The following is a 23,976-nucleotide window of genomic DNA, read 5'->3' on the forward strand; positions in this document are numbered from 1 at the left end:
ACAGGGCTTGTTTTTAGCATGTGTAAAACCCCAGTGTTGCTCAAGGTCCTTCACTTTCCCTGCCAGAGTGGAGGGCTCCTTCCTGGACCTCCTCAAGCAAACACCCTGTCTGAAGTCTGAAGCAGCAGAGCTACTGGCAGCAGGCAGGAATATCCCCTCATCCTCTCCAAGGTGTCTGGACAATCCTAAAAACAAGCCAATCCAGACCCCACATGGCACAGACTGAAGGCACTGGAATTTTCCTCTCTATCGCTTCCTTTACTGTGAGACTTTGCACAGGTGAGGACAATATTAAAACTGAGGCAAGAAGCAGACAAGTAACACACCAGAGAGCTCACAGCGGCCAGGGGCTGAGAGCATCAGAGACCACAAGGCCAAGGGTCCTTGCTTGGGGTCTCTGCTTGTCTCCCAGGCTGGCCATGCTCCTGCTGTGCAGGACGGGGAGAGGAAGTGGAGGTGCATTAGGGCAGAGAAAACATTGCTGCTTGTGAGTGCTGCAGCAGTTAGTGTTGTGCCATAGACTTCTTAATAAACTAGATTACCATTGAGTTTTGCAAACTATGTTACTTTAATAACATCCATCCACCACAGCAATCTATACAGCTGAACTAAAGTACAACTTCACAATATTTTCATCATGATTATCAAAAGTAAGAAGTAAGATAGGAGTTCCTGCAGCAAGCCACAGCATGCTGAAAATCTGAGGAGAAACATGGTAGGGTTTCATTTTCTCATTCTCTCTCTCGATTCAGACCATTGCTGCTGAAGACTAGAACCTGATTATAACTTGGGGACAGGCTGGCCTCTCACAGGCCCAGCCCAAAGCCCAGTTTCTGTTGTGCCAAGGTAGGAGAGCCCATACAGCAGCAGCCCTGATACATAGAGAAACAAAGCTTAAAAGGTAAGACAGACCTGCTCCCACATCTCTACTGGAGTCTCAGGGAGCCGCTAGAGATGCTGAAGCCAGCATGGACAGGATAGTTCGCAGGGATGTTTACTGTCTGTATGAGCTGATGTCTGTTAGCAAGGACTCTAGTCTTGATGTTATAAAATGACACTGCATTTCTTCTGCAGTCCAGCTCTACCCTGACTGTGCTGATAGCTGTAGTAGTAGCCTTTTCTGTGATCTTCGTATTATCTAGGAACACACTGAGATTATTGCCATACATTTGCAGGTAGCAATGAAAACATTGATGAGTGACCCCCAGCTTCCAGTGCCTTGCACAGCTGATGTCAGCCTCCCAGAAGTGCCAGCCCTCCGAGAAGCTCTGGGTGCTGTGCACAGGCAGGAGACTCCTCACTCTGTACATTGATATTTGTTGCTGCATCTAGAGGTTTGCAGTGAGTTCATATTCACTTATGTAGAATATACCCATGCAAGATGGTGCAAAAGTCAGATGTTTATGAACTATATAAAAAAAAAAAAAAAAAAAGTGAAAACAGTATTTCTAAAATACAGTATTTCTGCTGATGAAAAAAAATCTTGAGCTTATCCAAGTTATTAGAAGTATATATAAATTGAAAACATGTTCTGCACCTCTGTCAACTACTCCTATGAAGTGAAAAACACAGTTCAAGATATGCTGATATTTCACAATTTTAACACATCTTTTGCTTTTTGTTTCCAACTAGAGTAACTCCTAGATTTTAGTTTTCATCATTATCCTGCACAGTTTCATTATGCATTTTAAAAAACTCCCTGGATTAAATTTCACACACAGGAGCTGTGTGAACAGTAGCACAGCCATTTTATAAATGGTTATTTGCTTATTACAATTTGAAGCCACTTTCAAAACTTCTTAGCATAAACCTTCACAAGCAGTTAATTCTGCCCTCAGGAATTTACTAAATGTTCTTATTCAAACAAATAATACATTTCAATATTGTGACATTTTCTGCCTGAACAGAAACAATGGCAGTGACTTGGGCAACTAACTAAAACTGCTTGAATGGGATAGGCAATTACAAAACCATGGATCCATAGCTTTCTAGCCAGAACAGTTCTGGACAATGCTTACAGGGACCACAGTGACGGTCTGGGAGTGGCGATGCTGTGCTTTTTCATCTGCCGTGGCTGTACGCACGGTGGGTTGGTTAGGTCTGCACATTGCCCACTACCACACACAACCTGCATAAACCTTTCCACCCCAGCTGTTGCTGGGTCCTGACTGCAGGCTCACTGTCAGCAAGGATAGCATGAGGTCACGATGGCATGGGAACCAGATTTTTTTTTAATTCAGTTAGGCAAGCATCTCACTGTGTATAGTACCAAGACTGTACACAGCATAGAAGAGTAGACTTATTAACATAGAAATAATGTATTGTTTACATTTTAAGACAAACTCCACCTGCTGCTGCTGAGTGCTCACCTTTCCTTGTGCTTTGAATTAAAGTTACACAACCTACTTTGATGCTACTGACAGAAGAGGTGTTGCTATTCTCTTCCATTCATCCTCCCAGAAAATTCCTGGGACCTCTGCACCTCTTTACCTACAGACCATTTTAAAAGGGTGCATTCAAATCATATATCAAAGCACTGAGGCTCAGCACAAGCTCCTCTTTTATGCATATATATGCAAAAGCCAAATACAGCGTTACTAATCAGTTCTAGATATTCAGTGTATTGCTGTTTTGTTACAGTCCTTTCTCAAATATGTTTTGTTGACTTCTCCATCTTCCCTCTCACTTACTGAACTGGTCACTTACCAGGTGATGCTTCCAGTGAGAGCTTCATGACCAAGACGAATTGCTGGAAAAGTGTTAGAATAGCCTCTTTTGTTGATTCATCTAAAACAATAAGTGGCTTTGGCAGTTTTACAGCAGCTTCTTCAGGAACTGGCCTCCTTATCCTAAAATATGCAGTAAAACATCAGAAGAGCAGCAAGTCATGGGAAGACCATTCACAATCCCATCCCTGAGCCAACAACTCAGGCAAGCAGAGGGCAATGCAATGTGGAGAATGACTCAGAATAGAAGTTCATCTGTCCTTTGCGTGACCATGCAAGGACCTAAATATTCAAGAATTGCCCTCAGAGTTGGTCTCAAGAACAGGTGCTGATAGGTGGAGGTTCACACATTACCTCAATTAAAATTCTGGGGCTATCTCTGATGAAGTCAGGCATATTGTGTGTGCAGTCAGCGTGCTGAAGAGGTGACCAGTACAAGCCCAGGGCCTGCTGTGTGTGCAAAATATGCCAGCAGCCCAGGACTGACAGAGGATCAGCCATCAGCAGCAGAGTGAAATGCAATAATAGACCATCCAGTGAGGAGCTTACCTGGTTTGTATCTCTGTCAAACCCTGCAGAAGATATTTTGAAAGCAGAATTAGTATAGTGCAAGCAAAGGCCAACTCAAGAGCTGCAGTATCACTGGGAAGGGAGCGGCTGTTAGGTACCTCAGTGAAAAGTAGTGGGTCTTTCTGATCTCTCAGAGCCTCCATCCCCTGTATATCATGGCTGGTCACATCCTTCCTCTCTTTGTATGTTTGTATGTGTGCCTGAATTTGAGAAAGCTGTTGCTCCTCACCATGACTGAGGGTTTCGAGGAGCTCTCCTTTTCTGCTACCCAGCTGCTTATACATCTCATCAAAGAGATTCTCCAGCCAATTCCTTCGCAAACTCCCTGCAGCCTTTTAAGAAAACATTTTCAAAGCTGTTAGGGACAGAATCTTACATTTTCCTTGAGAACTCTGACACAGAAATGAGCCTGCTCATTTCTGTGCTTAAGGAAGTATTCCTACTTTTTCCACATGGCAACATACCAGCCCCAGCTCCTCTCTACTTGGATTTCCAGTGCTGGGAAGTTCACTGCTCTCAGCAGGACCAGAATTGTATTGCAGATGAAAAAGCAGCAGTTCTTGCAGGAAGCTTGCTCAAAGCTTTCCCCTATACATATCTTTCCTTTTTCTGCACTGGTATTTTTCTATGGATCCATTGCCTTTTGTCCTTTTAAGGAAGGGTGAGGAAAAACATTTTATCTGCTTACTGCCTCCACCAAGCTGCCTTCAGTGTTGGCAAATAGCTACACTGCCACAAACAGGACACTGCCAATGGGTACAGTTCTGCCTTCAGACTAGAAAGGAACATTTGCCTTGCCTGAGGCCAGAACTTCCAATCCCATCATTTCCACTGTTGGAAGAAGTCAAATACCAATTCTGCCTAAGCAGAATGAAGTAGAATTTGGAGACCTGTATTAAACTTCCTGTTCCTTCAGAGTTTTTAGATTCACAGGCTGACCTAATAGGATTCCTCTAAAGAGGATTTAAATCACTATAAAGTTGTCTCCGTCTTTCCCCTAAATATTTTAGGGTCTGCAATTGGAAGAAGGCTGGGAAAAAAAAAAAAAAAAAAAAAAAAAAAAAAAAAAAAAAAAAAACTACCACCACCAAACAGGAGGCATGGACTCAACAACAGCTTTCACGCTTAAAGATCCTTTGTAAACTGAAAATGTATTTCTCAGTCTGATAAGAAATTTGTTCTCCAGACCCCCACAAGGAAGAAACCTTGAAAATACCTGAGAAACTACCCAGGAACTAAGAAACATTGGGATCCATGATCAGGGGAAGACAGAAAGAAAACCTTATCGAATCAGCTACAAGCATAAACCATCCCCTAAGTAATATGGAATCAGGGAACAAACCTTTACTTCCTTCTTTTATTTCAGCAGGTTTTCTAAGCTTCTATTCACTGCAGCTTCATATTTTTTCACTGATTGCAGAATTTTAGGAAAATCATTCTGTGAAAATAACCAGATGGACAGGACAGACACACATGCACCAGACCAGCAATTTTGTGGAAATGGGTTAAGCTAAACCTGTTGAAAGTTTGTTCACTGCATACTCTCAACACAAACCAATGCAGAAAGCTTTTACTGGAAGATTTTGTCCCTGAAGAAAAAACATGATTCTGAGTGCGGGAAAGATATTTTCAAAACAAAAACTGCTCATGTGCGAGAGACACACAGAAAGCTACTTTTATTGGTGGCCAATTCCTTTCTGTTACTCCACCATTAATTTCTGTTGTACAAATGCAATGCAGGATGATTTTCCTGTTTGAAAATGAAACAAGAACTAAAAGCAAAGCCACAAGCACTCATTTCACCAGTCTGGCTCCTCAGGATGGGAAGAAAGGGTTTATATCCACTTGTTGTACATCCCAAGAGGCAAGCCCAGAGTCAGTCTGAGGCAAAACCAGACCTGGGGCTAAAAGCCAGATATCCCAAGAAGGGGGCTTCACCCCAACCTGAGCCTGCACACCTGAAGCTGAGGAGGTTTCATCCCTGTGCTGCAGGCATCTCTCCATGCCACAGACAACACAGTTTTAAAACCCCATCTCCAAGCAGCTGTCCTGGTAGCCTCTTACCTGCACTTGGCCAAAAGCCTCTTCCACACTGATGATCTTGTGTATCTGGTGGGAGCTGGTGACACAGCACAGTACGCAAACGCAGACTGAGTCTGTCACATGGTAGCACTCCAGCAGCTTACCATGCTGGGGGCATCTCCTCTCTGCACAAACATCAACATCACAGGGCTCCACCAGGATGTGGTCTTTCAGGGAAGCCTTTGTGCTGTGCTTGTCCAGGTGGGCTTGGCACAGGGACGTCTCTCAGCTCAGGTGGCTCTGCACCATTGGCAGGGGCTTCTCAAGGCAGAACTCACACATGACCTTCTCGTTTTGGTGGCCTGAATTTTCTCCCATCTCTTCACATTGCACTTTATGCTTCTCTTCCTCTCCACGAGTGCTGTCTTTCTGCAGAAATGTCCATTCTGTCACACGTTTTGCCTTCCTCTTTCCCTAGTACTGTTTCTCCATGTAGCTCATAAGCTGGGCTGAAAAGTTCAAGGCTTTCCTCTTCCTGTCTTCTGAGAAGCTTTGACTACTACTGTCAGTTACTGTCCTACTGTCAGTAACAGCGTCCTAGCAAAAGCTGTCCCTGTGAGACCCTTCTGGCAGAGCCCTTTGTGTCCGAGGTGTCTGCAAAGGCTGGTGGTAGTGGGCTGCTCTTGGCTGCTCCTGGATTCCCGAGGTCTTGTGAAAGATGTATTGCTCTAACCAAGACTTCTGAGCCAGTGCCCAGGCAATGTTTTTGTGCTTGATTAAATGCCCTGAGGAGAAAGTTATTTTAGTTATTTTTCAAGAATTTATCTTATAAACCTCTTCCTGATGATATTCACTTCTTGGTCCTATCTGTCGCTGCACCTGCTGGGGAGGGGCACAATCCAAACCACAGAGGGCAAGTTCCTTATTAGCTTGCTGCCCATTGCCTGCTCCCTAATGCTTTCTTATGGCCTTGGCCCACCTAATGCTTCAGAGATTTTCTGTTCTGTTTCTTCTTATTGCCAAGCATCGTGTGTCCTTTACTATTATTTTTCTCTCCTCCATGGGGTCTGTGGTTTCACCCTGCAGTACTGCTGATCGCTTTTCCCCAGCTGTGTCAGACATGACAAACACTGCATTCAGTGCTCACCTGGCCTTGCTGTCCACTTCCCCCTGAATGCAGAAAACTACTGCCTTCTGTTGCCTTTCCTCACCTCCAGTGTGGCAGAACTTGCATTTGCAAATGCTGCCCTTTGTACCTATGGCACCAGCTGACTGCCACATTGCTGCATGCATCTTGAACCAAAAGACCTGGTACTTCTCTGCGTGGAGCCCAAGAGGGCTACATTAGGGTTTGCTCCCTGCAGGAGCCCGTGGGTGTTTTGTGGCTGCTGTGGGTTTCTCACTGCACCCTGCAGGCTGAGACAAGCTGGGGCTCCCCACGGCTGCTGTGCACGCTGCTGGGCATGCTGCCTTCAGTCGAATTGGCCAGAAGTCTTGTTTCTTTACCCTTGATTAATTAAAGTTATTAATCCTTTCATTGAAGACGAAAGCCAGAAGGTGCTGGAAGCTGCAGGTAATGACCACTGTAAATAATCTGCTGCTATCTCCTGAGCCATTTGCAGACAGCCTGCATGGCATAATGGTGTGCTCCCTCAGCAAAACAGGCTTTTTAGTTCTTCCCTTTGGACTCTGTTCCCCTTGGCCATGGCAATGACAGTCCAGGCCCTTGCTTCTTGTCTGTCTCCCAGATCAGCCATGTGTGGAAACCTGAGCCAGGCTGGCTGCGGGAGAAATGCTTTTGTACAGGGTGCTTTGGTGCCGCAATGCCTTATCCCACCATATTGTAGGAAGCCTCCTCCTGCACCTGCAGCCCACACCTTTGTGGGGAGTTTGCTGCTGACAGGGGAAGGCCTGATGTTAATTTCCCAGGTTAGATTTTTAATGTTCCAGCTTGAAACACTGCAACCCAGCAGCTCTTCACAAAGTCCCTCATTTTCTCAAGGCTGTGTCCCTGGGTTTGTACCAGCTCACAGTGTGCAGCGAGGTGACCGGCTCTGCCTAACTGTGACAAGAGGCAGCTTCCGTGTCTTCCTTCTTCCTGGAGGGAGGGCTAAACTCAGGGTACAGCTAACATCACAAGAGAGCAATAGCTTAGTTGCCAGCTGGGTTCATTTTTCCACATAATTTTGAAATAAAAATTCAGAGATGGTTGGATTTGACTGATTGCAGAAACCCAGCAGAAGAAAACTGGACTTGTGTTTCCCAGACAGAAGTGTAAAGGACTGAGGATGCTTCCTGAGCCACGTCCCTTCCTCCACTGCCATAGCATCCCATGGAGAGCCCCCAGCACATGGGGACCACACGAGTTTGCTGTTCTCTTTGGACAGCTGAGTTACTGCCTGGACCTGAAACAAATGCCTCGCAGTGATGAATGGAGATGGTGCTGATGACAAAAGGGCTTTAACCCTAGAGTTTTTCCATTTAGCAGTAGTGAGCTAAATCCTTTCCCTGCCTCTCTCCAGGCAGATGCTGATATCTTGCAAACCCACTGACGTGAAGACTCCTTCTGATAGAAAACCAACGTGAGCAGATAAGGAGTGTGCCAAGCTGCAGGTAAACCTAATCCCTCTCTGTGCCCTTCTCCAGCAGGCTCTGCATGGGCAGCGAATCCTCAGTGCTTCAGGGTACTCCTGAGAGCCTGGAGCATTGTATACTCCCTTTTTGGCAGGATCAGGTCCTGCCACAGTGCCACAATTTCCCTCTAAAATCATAGGATCATAAGATCACAGAATCCTTTAGGTGTTGGTGGTGGGGAGGTCTCTCCCCTCTGCCTTGCAGGCTGGTGCCCAACGAAGGGCAGCTTCCTGCATGTCTGAGCTCTCTGCCCAGCTGCAATTTCTTCAGTGCTCAGTGCACATGGGGTCCTTGTGGCTGCCAAACTGAAAGGGAAGCAGAGATGCTCAGACATGCAGAGAGCCCCAGAAGGTCTGCAGGAGAGTTCCACCTGCACCTCACCCACTGCAGCCGCTGCACAGCCATTGTGGCTTGCCTGGGGCAGGTCTGCTCCTGCTACAAAGCTCACCAAGGGCTGCTCAGCCCATGCCAAGTGCAGCCCCTTGTGCAACGCAGGCAGCCAGAGCCTGCAGATGAAGGGAGCAAGGCACCCTCACTCTGTCTTGGCAGCGGGGTGGGGAGTTGAGGAGGGGGATCTGTTGGGGAATGATGTCTTACCTGCTGGAGGCTGCTGAGAGACACAAGGGATCCAAGTCTGAGTCTGAAGAGGTACTTGGAGGTACCGACCATGTATGGAAAAATAAAATGTATCCAGCCAAGGACTGACGAGAAGAGAAAGAGGGAACAGAGATTGTAGAACCCCAAACTGGCAGCATCTAGAGTAAGCTCTGCACCAGCTCCTAAAGATGTGCAGTGAGCACAGAAAGCAGGAGCTGTGTGGAGAGAGCAAAGCTGGGCAGGGAGAGCAACAGCAAGCTGGGAGGAAGTGCCTGCAAGCGAGCCAGGCAGCTGCTGCAGGCAGAGAGGTCGGTACTGCTGGGCGAGTGGGGAGACGTCCCTGAGCTGGCAGGAGGCAGACACCAAACCTTTCCCCACTCCTCCCTGCAAAGGCACCTGCCAGACCTGGCCAGCGAGCTGGGATGGAGAAATGCTGGGAGTGAGCAAGTGCACATTACGTTACATGAAGCTTCCAGAGCTCCTGCCCAGGATCTTGGGCGGTGCTAGTGCTGACACTGGAGAGCGGGAAGCTCTGAGCTGGTGGCAGCCCCGCACTGGGCTCTGCAGCTGGGACAGCCCCATCCTGGCACAGCCAGCCCCGCAGAGCCCAGGGCACGTTAGGCACCAGATGCTGCTGCCCGAGGCACGGATAGATGCTGAAACTAAAAGGGCAGCCCAGGACAGCTGGTCAGACAGTGAAATGAATCCCAGGCAGCAGCGGTGGTGCTTCCCAGCACCCCAGGCCCAGTGCTTTGAGACCAGGGGGCAGTTGTGCTTGCACAGCTTGACCTGAGGCAGAGGCTGCTGGCACCGGGCAGCACAATGGAGCTGCCCTGCTTACCCAGCAGCGTGGCAGCACTGTGAAGCCTCCAGCGATGTTTGTTCCCTCCCCACCTTCATCCTGGGTGGCTGAAGGGGCTGCTCTCTGCTCTTCTCACTGAGCTGCTGCTTTCCCACTAACGGCAATCCCTGCACTCCTCCACTTCGGGTGTGAGCACCTGGCGCCCAGTCCCTGTGTTCTCGTGTCCCTTGCCCTTGGCACTTCTGAGACCAGCCAGCTTCAAACCACACATTTGCTCCATCACATGGGTATCCTCCAGGTGCTGGCACGGAGCCAACAGACCCCTGTGAGGGGGATGCTGTTGAAGGTCAGGCATTTAGAAGATGCTGAAGATGCTCCCTCTTGGACCAAAGGGCAGCCGTCATCTCACCCAGCCCAGCTCTGCCTGCGGCTGGGGGCATGGCCACGCTACCCTTGTTGCCCACACTGCTGGCCAGCCAAGGGCAGCAGCAGCAGTTGTCCCTACACCCAAAAGCCAGCTCTTGACTTCTTTTCTCCTACTGTAAAGCATGCTGAGCCTGGTCCAGGAGATAAGGCCGCTTCTGTTTATCCAGGGTGAGCAGGCATGCAATCTACAACCAGAGCAGCGCCCAGGCTTGTGAAAAGTTGTTGTTTTATCAGAAAGTTATGCCCAAATGATGAACTGCCCTGGTATTGTGGCTTTTGGTATCTTTTTTTCAAATGGATGAAACTAATTGTTGGTCTAACAGAGCTGCGTCGTGGATTTAGCTATGTATTCACGAGCAGCTCCCCACAACCCTTAGGTCTGCTTGCAAGATACTACAGAACAAACAGCACCAGCCCTTGGTCCCTGGGAGCGCTGGGGTCCAGGACAAGCGCTGACCATGAGTGGGTCCTTCCTGTGCCCCCTCCTCAGCCATACCCAGCCTCCTCCAGCCCAAACCCGGCCACCCAGCCACAGCTTTCCATCAGCTCCTCGGCTTTTCATCTGTCCCGGCACTGGCCCAGCCTTAGCAGAACGCTCACGCAGGGACCGTGGCCCTGTGGCCAGTGCACTGTGCGCTGCGCTGCACCTTGACATCCCGCTGCCAGCCGGCCACAAGCGCATTGTGCAGTGCAAAACGCCTCCTCCAGAGCGGCTTTGCACCGGTATCCAAAGCACCAGCAGCACAGACTTGTTACTCTTTTTTTTTTTTTTTTTCTCCCAGTTTATAGTATATATGTTATTGTTTATTTATAGGCAGATCACTTCACTATTTACAGTACATGAGCGTAGAGATTCTACAGTCTTTGTGATGTAAACAAGTAACTCCACAGCAGGGGAGTCTGGAAAAAGAAGCCAGTTCTGAAGTATTTACACAATTTAAAATAGAACTTTTATACCCACCGGATAGATATAGATAATACATTGAGCGATTTGGTTAAATTATCTATGAAACTATAGAATCTGACAATGTAAAAATACAAGAAAACGTTCTCTCGTTTTAGAAGGTAGACAGTTAAATCACACTAGAAATAAATCTCTTTTTAAAAATAATAACAATAATAATAAAGGAAAGGCATAAGAATTCATGCCATCTTTTAAGATTAAAGTATATTACATAAATAAGGACACAATGGAACGGAATGGGGGAAAAAAATTAAGTGAAATATAAAAAACCGCTATCAATTAAAAAAAAGAAAACATATTAAAAACTAGATTCTTAATCGCAAAGGGATCAATTCTGCCACTTTTGCTTACCCTGCAAGTAGAAAATCAGAGTTTAGTAGTACTTACTCAGCGTGAGGAAGGAGGCAGAATTGGCCCCTAGTAATTATTAGCAGTGTCCTTTTATTCAAAAAAAAAAAAAAGAAAAAAGAAAAAGAAGGAAAGAAAAGAAAAAGAGAGTTTAGCTTTTATTATAAATAACAAAGCAGATGTGCCCCTTTTTAGGTGAAATTCTTGCACCTTTCTCAAGAAATGCATCAGTTTAACCTTTCTCTCTCACACATGCATACACACACTCCCTGCCCCGTCAGTGTGCGCTGGGTTTGGCTCTGCTCAGTAATGCCCTGGCCGTGCCATCCCTGGCTGCGGCTCGAGGAGGGACGAGGAATGTGGCCCAAAGGCTGCATTTGGTTCTCTATTGCTTCAGATTGTCAGGGACGGGCTAAGATAGAACAGAAAGGATTTCAGGGCTCTCTATGAACAATGACGTAGCTCGGTATTCAGCGTAACTCCAAAAAGAAAGAAAAATACAAGAAAAAAAAGAAAAAAAGAAAGAAAAAAAAAAGGGCTGGTCTGTAATGCTCCTTCGCATGGACCAGTGCTGAAACCAGACATTCGGACTGTAATGTGGTGGCTGAGCTGCTGTTTCCATAGGGAAGACGTGCAGCCCAGCAAGCTGCGCTGGGTAGGAGTTGGGATAAACCCTTCCTTTGGGGCAGCATTGAACCTGACACCAGGGATTGTCCTCTGCATTCAGCCCAGACATTCAGAAACATTTGCTCCTTTCCTACGGAGCCCCAGGATTCTGCTGGATTCCAGCCAGGAAACCTGGTATCCCACCATGAACAATGAGATTTTATGGGGAACTCTGTGCAAAAAAAGTGAACAGGCATTTCAATACTTTTCAATATTTTTAAGTGCGGTGTCAAGAGTTGGACTTGATGATCCTTAAGGGTCCCTTCCAACTCAGGATATTCTATGATTCTATTTCTATGATTCTATGATTTTATCACCAGACCCTTCATATTTAGCGTTTCCCCGCAGTACTTACAGGCAACTATTGGGGACATTCTATAGTTATATACTTTTTTAAAAAAAATAGATCTCCTCCATACTTATTGCCTACCATAATATACCCTTTTGCTCCCAGTGCCTCTTGGACTGGGGCTCCTACCTGTGGGCAGGGCTGGGCCCCAGTGGTGAGGGGCGCCGGGTTCCCTTCCCTGCATCCAGCCCCCCCGGGCAGGGGGGGCTCTCACCCACCCCTGCCCAGCCCCCCTTGCCCCTAGAGCACTGTGAGCTAATGAAAGCTTTCTACTAAAAAAATAAAAATAAAAGTCAAGTGGGAACTTACTTTTCACCATTAACCCCGCGTGAGCAATTCTGGGCCCAGCAGGCAGTCACACCTGTGCTTCTTTAAGCTGAGATATGCCCTCTGCACTCACCAGGTCCTAAAGGCAGGGGTGGGCAGCGTGCCCCTCCAGGCTCTGCTGCTGCTGCTGCAGCGAGGGGCGGGCGGCCACGGGGAGGGTGCCTTGGCCCTGCGTGGCACATCCTGAGCACCTCTGTGCGTATTGCATCAGTGCAGGAGACATTTCTCAAGGGAGGAGGGAAAAAGAGCTGTCAAAATTTAAAGGGGAGGGGGGAAGGAAAACCCCAAACAACAACAAAAATCCATTTATAGGCTTCAGGCAACACGAAGACCACTTATTGCATCTCTTCCTATCCTAAAACTGCAGTACTGATTGGCTCTGTGCATTACGAGACCTCCCTGCTCGGGAGTGCTGTACCCGCTGCACAAGAGCTCCGCGATGGTGGCGGGCTGCTGGCCAGCACAGGAAGCCACAGGAAAGCTACGTCCAATTGCAGATTGGGTACACAGAAACCAACGCTGGCGAAGCGCCTGAGGGCTGCCCTGGGAGAGGGTTCCTCGTGGCTCGGGCAGCCCTCGCTGCGCTTGCCCCTTCCCCTCCACCACGCTTGATGCATCCTCCAGCTGGGAGCGGCCTGGGGCTCGGTCCCACCGCGGCTGAGCAAGGAGATGGAAGAATTCCACTTGGCATTTTTTTTTCCTTTTTTTTTTTGATTGATCGTTTTCTGGAAAACATCAGCACAGCACAGGACAGTACTACCCACCCTAAATGTGTCGCTATATACATTCTACGTAAGCTCTATAGCAATCACATGTAAACATCATTGTTGTGAGGAAATACTAGGACAGAAAAAGGCAAAGCTACAATGAGGCAATTGCCAATAGCAGATGCTCAGTCTCGGCCAGGGTTACTCACATATGCTAAGTCGGGGTGGAGGTGGGGAGAGCCTATAGCAGGAGAGACAGTGACCCTTGCTACTGCTCTGGGCTGAGACCGAAGTGGCACAAGGACAGCGACTGGCACCGGCAGCAAATTTGAGAGCTGCCGTTCAACCCACCGGGGCTGTCCCACTGCCTCACCGGTTGCTGTCGGAACCACAGGTTCCACAAGAGCAGCATGAAATAACCGAGTAATGATGCTGGTGTCGCTGCTGGCACCCCTTCTCCTGCCAGAGATCAGCGTGGGCTGTCAGGGGTGCAAACATGCCCATGGAGCCAAGGGCCGTGTCGGCAGGGTGTGGATTCCTGGAACTGAACCTCATGCAATTTCGGAGGCTTTGGTCATACTCCCTGCAGGATAAAATGGTGTCCGCACAGAGGAAATGAGAATAAAATCCCTAAGTCACATACAGGGGAGACCCCAGAAGACTCTAATCTATCTATTGGCATAGTTAAGGCTATAATATTCTATCTACATACAATGGCTGAATCCCTAGTGATCTCTGTGTCTGGGGAGTAAATGGAGACGATGGAGATGGCTTGAGGAGCCAGCAAGATTTCCTTTCCCTCTGGGAAATGGTGCCTCTGGCCTTCTCTTGGTTGGGGCTCCTCCACCCAGGGGTGGGGGCTCTCCTCCTCCCACCTCTCCCAGAGGCAGGGGGCAAGCTTGCAAGCAAATTTGGCGGGGATGCTGCTTGAGCATGCCTTACATCCAGCACTGCCAGGAGGCCTGAGGGCCCTGGCAAGAGGCAGGGGGGACAGCACGAGTGGCGGCAGGCCAGCCGGGAGCCGCAAACACACAGCAAAGCCATGACGCTTCCTTCACACTGCTGGGCATGAGCCGGGCCAAGGGGGCACAGGCGACGGCAGAGAGTGTGCCGTGCCGACAGGGGGGTGCGGGTCCGCGTTGCCAACGAGGTGCTGGGTGAGCATATGGCTTATCAGACACCGGCCAGAGGACAGGCAGAGACAAGAAGGATCCTCACGCCCCGCTCCCGCCACAGGCGCCCCAGGCCTATCAGGGCAGGGCCGCAGCGATGATGGCCGGCAGGCAGCAGGGCTGCAGGCCACCCGGCAGCGGTTCAACGCTGCCTCTTTCCACCACCCCTTTCCCTCGCGCCTGTCAGCTCCATGGCAGGAGCGGCCCACGGGCCTCTGAGCGGGCCTGCTCGGCAGCTGGGTGCCAGGGGCTCGCCCCCCGGTGAGGAAAATGGCTTTGGCAGCAGTGGGGGAGCCCCGCGTGCAGAGGGCCCCAGCACACTGCTGGGGAGGCCGGCGCTTCTGTGGCCGAATGCTGGCTCTGTGACTCTGCTCTGACCCCCCATTTGCTCAGTGGCAAGTGCCTCATTACAGTGCATAGTTAAAAATCAAGGAAGCGGTACAATAAATCTGAATTACAGTACATCTGAGCCATAAATACATTTTTTTTAAGTATATACTTTTTTTTCTTCCTTTTCTATTAAAAATTAGTTTATAATCCTGATTCTATTCACAATTAACAATTTCATCAACACACACTACGGACAAAAAATGTTATGGTGAACACAGCTGCAACTCTACGGTGGGAGCGCAGGGTCGGGGCCGGGGCGGGGGCAGGGGCTTCGAGGCTCACCCTAAAACAACCAGTCAGAAGCGGGGAGGCTAATGTGTGGCAGTGAGACATCAACACCATGGGGACTCACAGACAGAAGCAGCTTTGTTCAATGTAAACATCGATTGAAAGGGACAGCAGTCTCTCTCTCGCGCGTGCGTGCTCTCGCTCTCTCGCTCTCTCTCGCTTGTCATAGACTGAATAATTTCTTTGAAAACGTAAACATATTGGAAGTGCCTTGACTGAGGTATTGAGGTATTCCTCCAGGGTTAAGGCTGTTACCGATGCAGGCTGAGCTGGGCCTCCTGCAGCAAGCTGTCAAAATCCATGGTCTCGTACTTGCTTTTCACCGGTGCCAGGGAGGACTCCTCCGCGCTGCAATCTGGGGACAGCAGGGACACAGGACAGCAGGGTGAGGGATGGCAGGAAGCGGGCAGGGGCACGAGGCGCACTGTGTGCTCCCCGTGCCTGCGCACGGTGTCACAAAGCCCCGGCCGCCCCAGCAGTGCTTGCAGGTGATGGCTTTGCCGAGCATTCCCCGAGCTGTGTGCCTGCCCTGGCCTCCTCCTGGGAAGGCACCAATGTTGTCCCATGTCCAAGAACAATATAAAATGGGAAAACGTGCTGTTTCTCCCCATTGAAAAAGAGCAAACTGCTGTTTTGCAGAGAGGCTCTCACCGCTCAGGTCAGAGGGCAGAGACGCCCACTCCCACATTCAAAAAAATTGCCAGACCCAGGTGAATTCTGAGCTGCTGAAACATGGCACTTCCCACATGAGCAGCCAGGTCGCGGCAAGTGTGGGCGTCTGCCTGTAGAGCTCCCCAGCTCTTGCATCAGAAGCTGAACAAAGAGTGCCATCACAAAGCCTGTGAAATCTAGCAAATGCCAGAAATAAGACTGCCTAATTGAACAGCAGCTCAACCCCTTTGTGCGTATATTTTTGATAGAGCTGTTAAAGGCATGGCTGTACTTCACTTCTTCCTGTAGGCTCTCTGTCTCAACCTGTGCACAGGGCAAGCAGGATTTAGGAACGAACCATGCCATGTAGTCAGGGGCAACTGTTTTCTCGCAGAAACCAGGGGGTGAGGAGCTGGGAGCAGTGCTGGGGGTTCCCCTGCAGCTCTGCCTTCCCCACAGTGCTGCACAACTGACATTTTTGTCACAGGGTGCTTGCTGGTTCTTACCTCCTCAGAGCCCAGAATGGCAGATCCTAGCTTACTACATGGATAATGAGCATTTGCACCCACAGCCAAAGTCAGAGAGAACGCTGCTCTGTGCACATGAAATATTGTCAGGTACTAAGAGACCAGGCAGTACTTGTGTCAGACTTAGCACCTAGAGGTAAATGAAGACTTAGGGCTTTATTTTCTGGGCATGTAGTGGGCTGCCTTATCTTATGCATGAAGTGGGAAAACAGAACCACTTTGCCGCCTGCAGAGGGTGCAAAACTGAAAGCGTGGTGTTCATGAAACACCTGACAATCACAGTGATGAGGGCCAAGTGACACCCCGATCACATTTCTCTTTCAAGACCAGCATAGGATTTCACTCCTGTCCATTATCGAAGGCTGAGAGACAAGGTTGAGTGAGCCCTGGCTGAGTTAGCGAGGCAGACCTGTGGAGAGCAGTGTGTGCTAGCAGAAATCCACGTGACACCAGAGTTACTGTAACTGCAGCATATCTCAATGTCTTCATTTTGGATGAAAAGTACACATGCAATGCTGGGTAATCTGTCCTGTGGAGCAGCAAACAACCCAGATCACCTCTTGGGCTAATGAGCTGTTGTTGACCGCTTTCTCTAACCATGGGGAAGGGAGTTCTCAGCTGGAAAGCGTCCAGCACCGTGCAGAAATGCAGCTGGGAAACAATGGGCTGTGCCTCCGCTGAAACCCAAAGGCTCTGGGGTAGGATGCTACACTTCGCAGCCACCATGCTCTGGATCCTCACGCAAGCTGCTTTCCTTCTCTCCCCCCAGTGCCCAAAGCCATCCAGCTAGGCTGGGCTAAGCTAGGAGCAGCTGTGTGAGCCATACAGAGCAGGTGGGCTTTTGCTGCAGGCTGAAAAGAGCTTTTAGATCCTCGCGTGTAACGTACCGTTACTGTGCCATGCTGATAAACAGGATGCTTCCAAGGAAGCCTTCTTACCCAAGTCAGCGTATCTGGTCCAGAAGAAGTGCCCGACGCCACCAGAGCTGAGCTGGAAGGAAGGCTCATTCCTCTTCCTTAGTGAGGTGCCGTTCTTCAGAGATAAGGCAGCGTGCTCTGAATACCGGTAGGTGATGAAGCCATATTTATCCCCCCTGAGCAACCAAAGAAAGAAGCAGAGATGCATCAGGCTCCACAACCCTGCTCACACAGCTCTGTCCTGTGCCCTGCCACCATCCTGCCGCCCACCCCTGCACCCATGGGGTGGGCTGGGGCAGCGCAGGCTTCACTCCCCCGGCACTGCCCTGTCACTGTCCCTCCTAGAGCTGAGGCAGAGGTGACCACGCGCCCCACGAGCCCAGCATCTCGCCACCCACCTGTTAGTCCTGGACAGGACCTGGCACTCCACGATCTCACCAAACACCTCAAAGCGTTTCTTCAGCTCGCTGGAGCTCATGTTGCTGGAGAGGTTCCTGATGTACACCACCCGGCCTTCCCCCTGCCAGCACCAAGCGAGAGGTCTCAGGCTCCCGACCCACGCCTCCAGCACTGCCCATGGGTGCTGGACACGTGGGGTGCCCAGGAGCCCTCCGCCCTGGCTGCACAGCACTGCCCGGCCCCCAGCCCGTTGCTGTCACGGCCAAGTTAAAGCAGCCACACACCCCTTCCTCCCCTGTCAATGCCTCCTGTGTCCCTGCAGCCTTTGTACCTTATCCCAATGAAGTCACCAGGAAACATTCCTGAGAACTTATGGAGGACAAATTCAACTGTGCTGCAGGTGAAAAATGCCAGATGGGCAGATGTGAGCATGTATGTGTGGACATGGCAGCAGAGAAGAGCTATTTCCCTGCACACGCAGCCCCATGCCACCATACATGCCGCACCCGTGCTGCCCCTGCAGCAGTGCTGGTGGCTGCGCAGCTCCAGGGATTCCCCAGCTTGCTGCCCCGGCTGCCAGTTCCGCGGTGGAGACCGACGTGGGATGCGCCGGGTATTTCTGTGCCAAGGACTCTGTATTGCCAATTGCGGATTGCTTCCGCTTTGCTTTAGCTTTGCTCTCTCCCACAGCCATGTCCCTGTTTAACACTGGCTTCACACCAAGGGATGCTGAAGCCAGGGCTAATGCTCCACTGCTGCTTTTCTGGAGCAGGGCACTACTGAGGGCTGCGGGTTGCTTTGTCCCAGCACGCATGCAGGTGCCGGCGGGAGGGAGTGGCTGCCGCCCCCGAGGCCAGCGCTGCTCCCTGCTCACTTACGATGGCCTTTTCCCGTTTCTTCTCCAGCTGGCCCCGGCTCCCACTGCCACCTTGACACTGTTCACCATTCTCACACCTGTGGAGCACGAGAGACGAGGTCAGCCCCAAAAGGGGAACCTGCAGGGAACGCTTCAGCCAGCAAAAGGGAGGTGAGGCAGAGGGTTTCTGCAGAGGCAGGCAAGTGCCTGGCAAATATTGGGAGATGGGGTCATGCAAAGAGCTTCGAGCTTCTCTGGGCCACACCATCTCTCTTGGACCTGCTATGACACTGGAAAGCCCATTCCTTGATGCCAGAAGCAGTCCCTAGCCAATGTGTGCCCTTCCCACGAATGGCTCCAGCCCCTGTCAGTTGCTCCCAGCATGATGGAAACCCACAGCTACTTCCCCAGATGCTGCTTTCTCTGGCCTTGGCTGATGTTTTTGGCAGCTGCTGCTGTAGTACCAATTATTTCAATGGATTTTCTTTAACTAATTAGCATCTTTATACTCAGACCAGAGAGAGCCAGTGCTGTCATGCAGTGCCTTTGGACAGAACTGGGAGTGGGGTCCACCTGGGCTCCCACACCACCTCCCTGCAGCAGCAAGGGAGGGGACAGCCACCATGCCGTGCCTGGCCAAGGGCCCATCTAGCCCAGGACCATCCCCAGCAGTGGCCAAAAGCAGGTTTCTACAAGAGCGTGTGCCCCCAGAGCTGCTGCAAGCTGCCAGCCCCTCTGCTGCCCACCCATACCTGAAGGTGCGTCTGCTGGTGGGGGATCGGGACCGGCAGCATGAAGACCCCGAGCTGGACCTGCTCCGGGAACAGTAATGCAAACTGGTCCTGGAAAGGGGGTTTCTCCGCAAGCACAGCTTGGTATCCAATGGGCTGTCACAGTGCTCTTCCTCCTCCTCGTCCTCCTCCTCCTCCTCCTCCACCGGGGAGCCGCTCTCACTGCAACTGTCATCAAAGACGGTGTCATACTCAGGGGTCTTGCAGAAGGCCATATCCTTGCTATCGAGAGCACTGTCCAGGAAGCCAAAGTGCTTCGTTAAACTGGCTCTGATCTCCTGGTCTCGCAGCTGCTTGACACCATCCTTCCACACCATCTCGCCACCCGCCTCCTTGCTGCTGAGGTCCAGCCCCTGGTAGTGTGTGTCCGGGACCCTCCTCTTGTGCTCCATCTCTGTCTGGCCTGGGGGCTCCCATGACTTGAGCACCTTCCTCTGCAGGGTGGCCTCCGGCTTCAGCACCTGGCAGTAATCATGGTCCCCAAAGGAGCACGAGAAGGGCCGCTTGAGCATGCCCGGCTGCTCGGCGGCACGGCTCAGGTGGGCCAAGAGCTCTGTCCTCTCGGGCTGCTTCTTCAGGGCTTTCTGGGAGGCTCCTGTGTCCCCTGTGCTCCCGGCCCCAGGGCTGGGGGCCATGTTGTCCTCGTTGCCTGCCTCCTGGGGGATATCTGGCTTGTACAGGTCCTCCTCGGCGGGCTTGTACGGCGGAGTGGTGGGCGGCGTGAGACCTGAAACCCAAGTGAACAAACAACAGGAGTCAGCTCTGCCCTCCATCACAATTCATCCAATCCCAATGCCTGAGCTGCACCGACACTGCAAGGCAGGGAGGCTGCTCTGCCTCCACCACCCTACCCACCCACTGGCACTTTGGGGAAAAAGAAGGATGCCTCATCCCCAAGGGGACCCATCAATTCTTCCTTTCCTCCTGGCCTCCCTCCAAGCAGCAGCCCCTCCAAACAGCCTCCTCACTCCCAAACGCTTTCCCCAGTGCCCATGACGCAGCCCGCAAGCTGCTCATGGTGCTCCAGCACGAAACCAGCACACAGAAAGTGCTCCTGCGCCATGGGATGAAGCAGTGGCTTCAAGATTTCCCATCCCAGGGAAAAATGAGAACATTAAGAACCCATCCTACCTGCTGTCCCACACAGCTCCACGGTCAGCATTGGCTCAAAGTTTCTCTTCCCAAAGGTCGGGTCACTGAAAGGGGAGGGAAAGTGTGTAGGTGAACACAGAAAATTAAAAAAAAGGAAGCTGATAAAAACGCTGCATACAAATGAACCCTCCCAGCATGCCTAGTGCCTGACAGAGATGGGGGCGACCAGCATGCCCTCGCCACCACCACAACGGGGATGAGCCTCAGTCAGGTCGCCGGGCACGTCCACCCCAGCACCAACCCTCACCAAGGGCCTGGAGCTCTCCCAGCGCCTTGCACCTGTGAGCAAGGTGCATGATGCGGCTTTCCAGCCCTAGCACAATTAATTTAGCCCCCACAAATCCCACGTGCACTTACGTTTGTGCCAAGGACAGCATGAGACACCGGGGTGTTTCTGAAAGGCAGGGAGAAGCAGAGTTACAGCGGAGCTGGGCTCCCTCCAGCGCCCACGAGGCAGGCAGGGGACAGCAGGAGCCAGGGCTGGGGACACTGCCGGTGAGGTGGCAGCAGCCACATGAGTGGAGGGATGGCAGCTTGGAGCTGCTCGCATGCACAAAGTGCTGGCCAGTGACAGGATGATGGCAGCTGCGCTTCTGGGGCACCGGTACAGCTGAACTGCAGTGTACAGGCACAGGGCAAACCCTGAGGGAGGGGGCAGCCCAGTCCTGCTGGGTTACACTGCCTGCCTCCTCATGCTACAGGGATGGGGAAACTGAGGCAGGAGGCACAGGGGGAGTGGATTGGAACAGCACCCCAAAACCAGAACAGCCGCTGGTTCCCCATGCGTGGGACCCCTCAGCCAGGTGGCACCCAGGGGTCACCTCCCGCCCCCTCACCTGCTTGCTGCCAGGGGGCACAGCGCTGGCTCTCAGCACCCTCACCCTCCTCGCTGCCCCCTGGGGATTCCAGGACGAGGGGCTGAGGCTCTGGTGGCGGTGCCATGCTCCCGACGTCTCCCTCCTCCGTGCCACCCACCTCCACTTCGGCCACAGGCTCCTCAGTGGAGAAGGCCTCCGGCGACGGGCACAGCGTGGGCTCCCTGGAGGCTGGGGCTTCCCGGGGCACAGAGGGCTCGAGCGGTGGCTCATCGAGGAAGGAGAGCCAGTGGCCCAGCTCGGGATTGAGTCTCTTGGACCGGCGGACAGCATAAATGGTTCTCTCTGGCAGCCGGGCTGCCTTCCCTGTGGACACAGCTGGGGCGCCCACGTGCTTCCCGGCCTCCTCCTCCAAACTGCCGGGTTCCTGTGGAGCCTTCACCTCGGCCCCGAGGCTCTGCCTTGGCTCCGCTTTCTCTGGCACCACTTTGGCTCTGGATTTGCAGGTCCCACCAGTGTCCACCCCCTCCTGCACTAGCACGGCGGGGCAGCTGGCAGCGGGCAGCTGGGCAAGGGAGGCATACACGGGCTTGCCCAGGCGGTAGGGCTTGCTCACATCACACAGCAGGTCCCGTGCCAGCAGCTCCTTCAGGATGGAGAAGGATGCTGCAGGCTTCTTGCAGCCCCCGGCTGCCTGCCAGGCGCAGCCCGGCTTGCTCTCAGCACCACCAGGGTGTCCCGGCTGCGGGGGACAGTCCGGTTTGGCTCTCTTGAAGGGGCTGCTGCAGGGCTGGGGCTTGGCGTCAGTGGCATCGTGGGCGGGCAGCTTCCGTGGCGGCAGGCAGTAGGTGTGCATGTAGCGGATGAGCTCCACCACCGTGTTTATCTCCCCGTCGCAGGAGAACCAGCTGCCGGCGCCATCCTCTGCCGAGGAAGGGGAGGTCACGGCATCACCAGAGCTCAGTGAGTCCTCGCTGGAGTCGCTGTCGTCCTCGTGGTGGGCGCAGTTGCCCGCGGCAGAGTGGTGGCGGCCACCGGGACACTCCTCTGGTGCGCGGAGGGCTGAGGTCTGTGTCCAGGGGGCCGCTGAGGTGAGGTGCCGGTGCAGCTCAGTGCAGCTGCGGCTCTGCACCTGCGGGATGCTCGCCCTCCGGTCCCGGGGAGCCTCCACCTTGGGAGAGAAGAGGGGAGATGGTGAGCCCCGCGCCTTGCCCTCACACACAGTCCCAGTGCTGAGGGGACAGAGCCGCCCAGGGTAATGGGGCTGCTGGGGATAGCAGGTTTCCCTCGGGCATGCCAGGAGGCAGCTCCTCCTCCCCAGGAAGGATTTGCATCTGTTCCCAGGCAATCTAATTTGCCCGGCCTAACGCACTGCACAATTACCATTATCCAAGTAGAAAAATCTTTGATGGCAACTTCTGCTGGGATGCAGGAGATTAGTTTAGGATCAGGCTCTGCGGTGCGACAGGCATCTCTCCCCAGGCCGAGTGATCCCACATTTGGGTGTAAACCATCAAGGTAAGGGGGTGCGAGGGGCGGCTTTCATGAACTAGCACCCGGTGAGACGGAAAGGTCTGAAAATACCTTTGTGCAGGGCCTCGAGGGTCGGGACTTAGGGGTCCCCGGGCGCCGGGCGCTCCCGTCTCTCTGAGCCTCGCAGCTGGGAGGCGCATGTGACGGAGAGAGGAGCAACTTCTTCAGCTGCAACGAGAAGCAGCGAGAAAGCGCGTCGGCACCACAGCGACAGCACCACACCTCTGCCGGGGGCTGCCTGCACCCCAGGGGCTGCAGGCTGCGCCCACTGCCAAGCGTCCAATTCAAAAACCGGGGGGGTTGATAAAAGGGCACAGAGGGGCTTCACGCTGGGGCTGCGAGCAGGCACCTGTCAGCGCTCAGCAGCGCTCAGCCTCCTTGCCCAGGACCCTGCAGAGGGCAGGGGTGGTGGGGACGGGGGCAGAAGCAGGGGAATGTGCTGCCCAGGGCCATCCCCAGGCTCCGACCAGACATGTGAGAGCTGTCGTGGCATCCAAACGTCCATCAGCTTTGTCCCTAGGTGCCAGGATTCACGTTTCTATGCGTGACTGATTTGGGCAGCTTACTTGGGTCGCCCTGCAAGGCTTGTTCAGCTGCGACATCCAGAAAGGGGCCTCCTTTCGTTAATTAGCTTGCAAAGCATTTTGCAGATGTAAATCCCGGCGGGACATGCTGAGGGCTGGCTGAGGATCATCCCAGCCTGCTTCATTCAAAGACTCCCCTGCAGTCCCCCAGGGTGGTCGGAGCGGGGTTATCCTCAGGTTACACACAGCGCAATCCGTTCTGACAGCAAGGTCAGGAAAATATAAAAGAAATATATCTCCCAGCCAGCAAGGATGAGGTTTCATGTCCCACCCGTCACGCTATCAACCAGAGGCGACAGTGGCTCAGCAGCAAGGTGACTGCGGAGGGGCTGCATGGAGGACACAGACTGGGGGCTCGGCCCCCCTGTGCTGGCCTGTGAGTTTGGAGACCCCCAGGTTGGGCTGAGGGGTTTTTAAGGGGTGATAGGAATGGGCGGTTCCTGGGTCAGAGGCTGCCAGGAGACATCGGCCGGGATGCCTGCAGCTTTGGGCATGCAGCTCCTGTCAGTGGAAGCAACCAGTACCTTTCCCCTCCCTGCAACGTATACATCCTGTATATACACATCTGTACTGCGTGTGATATATACACCCACCTGTGCGCAGGACTGGGGGCGGTGGAAATGCACGCTCTCACCACTGGATGTCACTCCTCCCTGCCACATCGCGGTTTGGGGAACACCCCGGGCAAGGCTAAGGGGGCCCTGGGGGGAACCATGAGCCCCCGGAGGGGGCGGGCTGGGTGCCCCCACCACAGGGGACCTCC

The 23,976-nt window shown here is 52.5% G+C and overlaps 1 protein-coding gene and 1 pseudogene across 2 annotated transcripts in view; both read right to left on the reverse strand.

The window, feature by feature from the left end:
* Positions 1–1,026: 1,026 nt before the first annotated feature.
* On the reverse strand, positions 1,027–8,621 carry LOC139998694 (tripartite motif-containing protein 29-like; annotated as a pseudogene).
* Positions 8,622–8,868: 247 nt separating this feature from the next.
* The window catches only part of PPARGC1B (PPARG coactivator 1 beta), a 45,976-nt gene continuing 30,868 nt past the window's right edge, over positions 8,869–23,976 (reverse strand). The window contains exons 4-12 of one of the 2 annotated variants that reach the window (XM_038186253.2): positions 22,681–22,797; positions 21,118–22,267; positions 20,639–20,675; positions 20,261–20,325; positions 19,091–19,856; positions 18,361–18,436; positions 17,482–17,603; positions 17,105–17,259; positions 8,869–15,343 (exon numbers count right to left, since the gene is read on the reverse strand). In XM_038186253.2, coding sequence (XP_038042181.2) covers positions 15,240–15,343; positions 17,105–17,259; positions 17,482–17,603; positions 18,361–18,436; positions 19,091–19,856; positions 20,261–20,325; positions 20,639–20,675; positions 21,118–22,267; positions 22,681–22,797 — 2,592 coding nt within the window. In that variant the 3' untranslated portion in view covers positions 8,869–15,239. Of the gene's footprint in view, positions 15,344–17,104; positions 17,260–17,481; positions 17,604–18,360; positions 18,437–19,090; positions 19,857–20,260; positions 20,326–20,638; positions 20,676–21,117; positions 22,268–22,680; positions 22,798–23,976 lie in introns of those variants that run through there. The other variant, XM_038186261.2, reaches the window with a different exon arrangement.

Source organism: Anas platyrhynchos, chromosome 14, assembly GCF_047663525.1.
Source record: "Anas platyrhynchos isolate ZD024472 breed Pekin duck chromosome 14, IASCAAS_PekinDuck_T2T, whole genome shotgun sequence".
Lineage (NCBI taxonomy): Eukaryota > Metazoa > Chordata > Aves > Anseriformes > Anatidae > Anas > Anas platyrhynchos.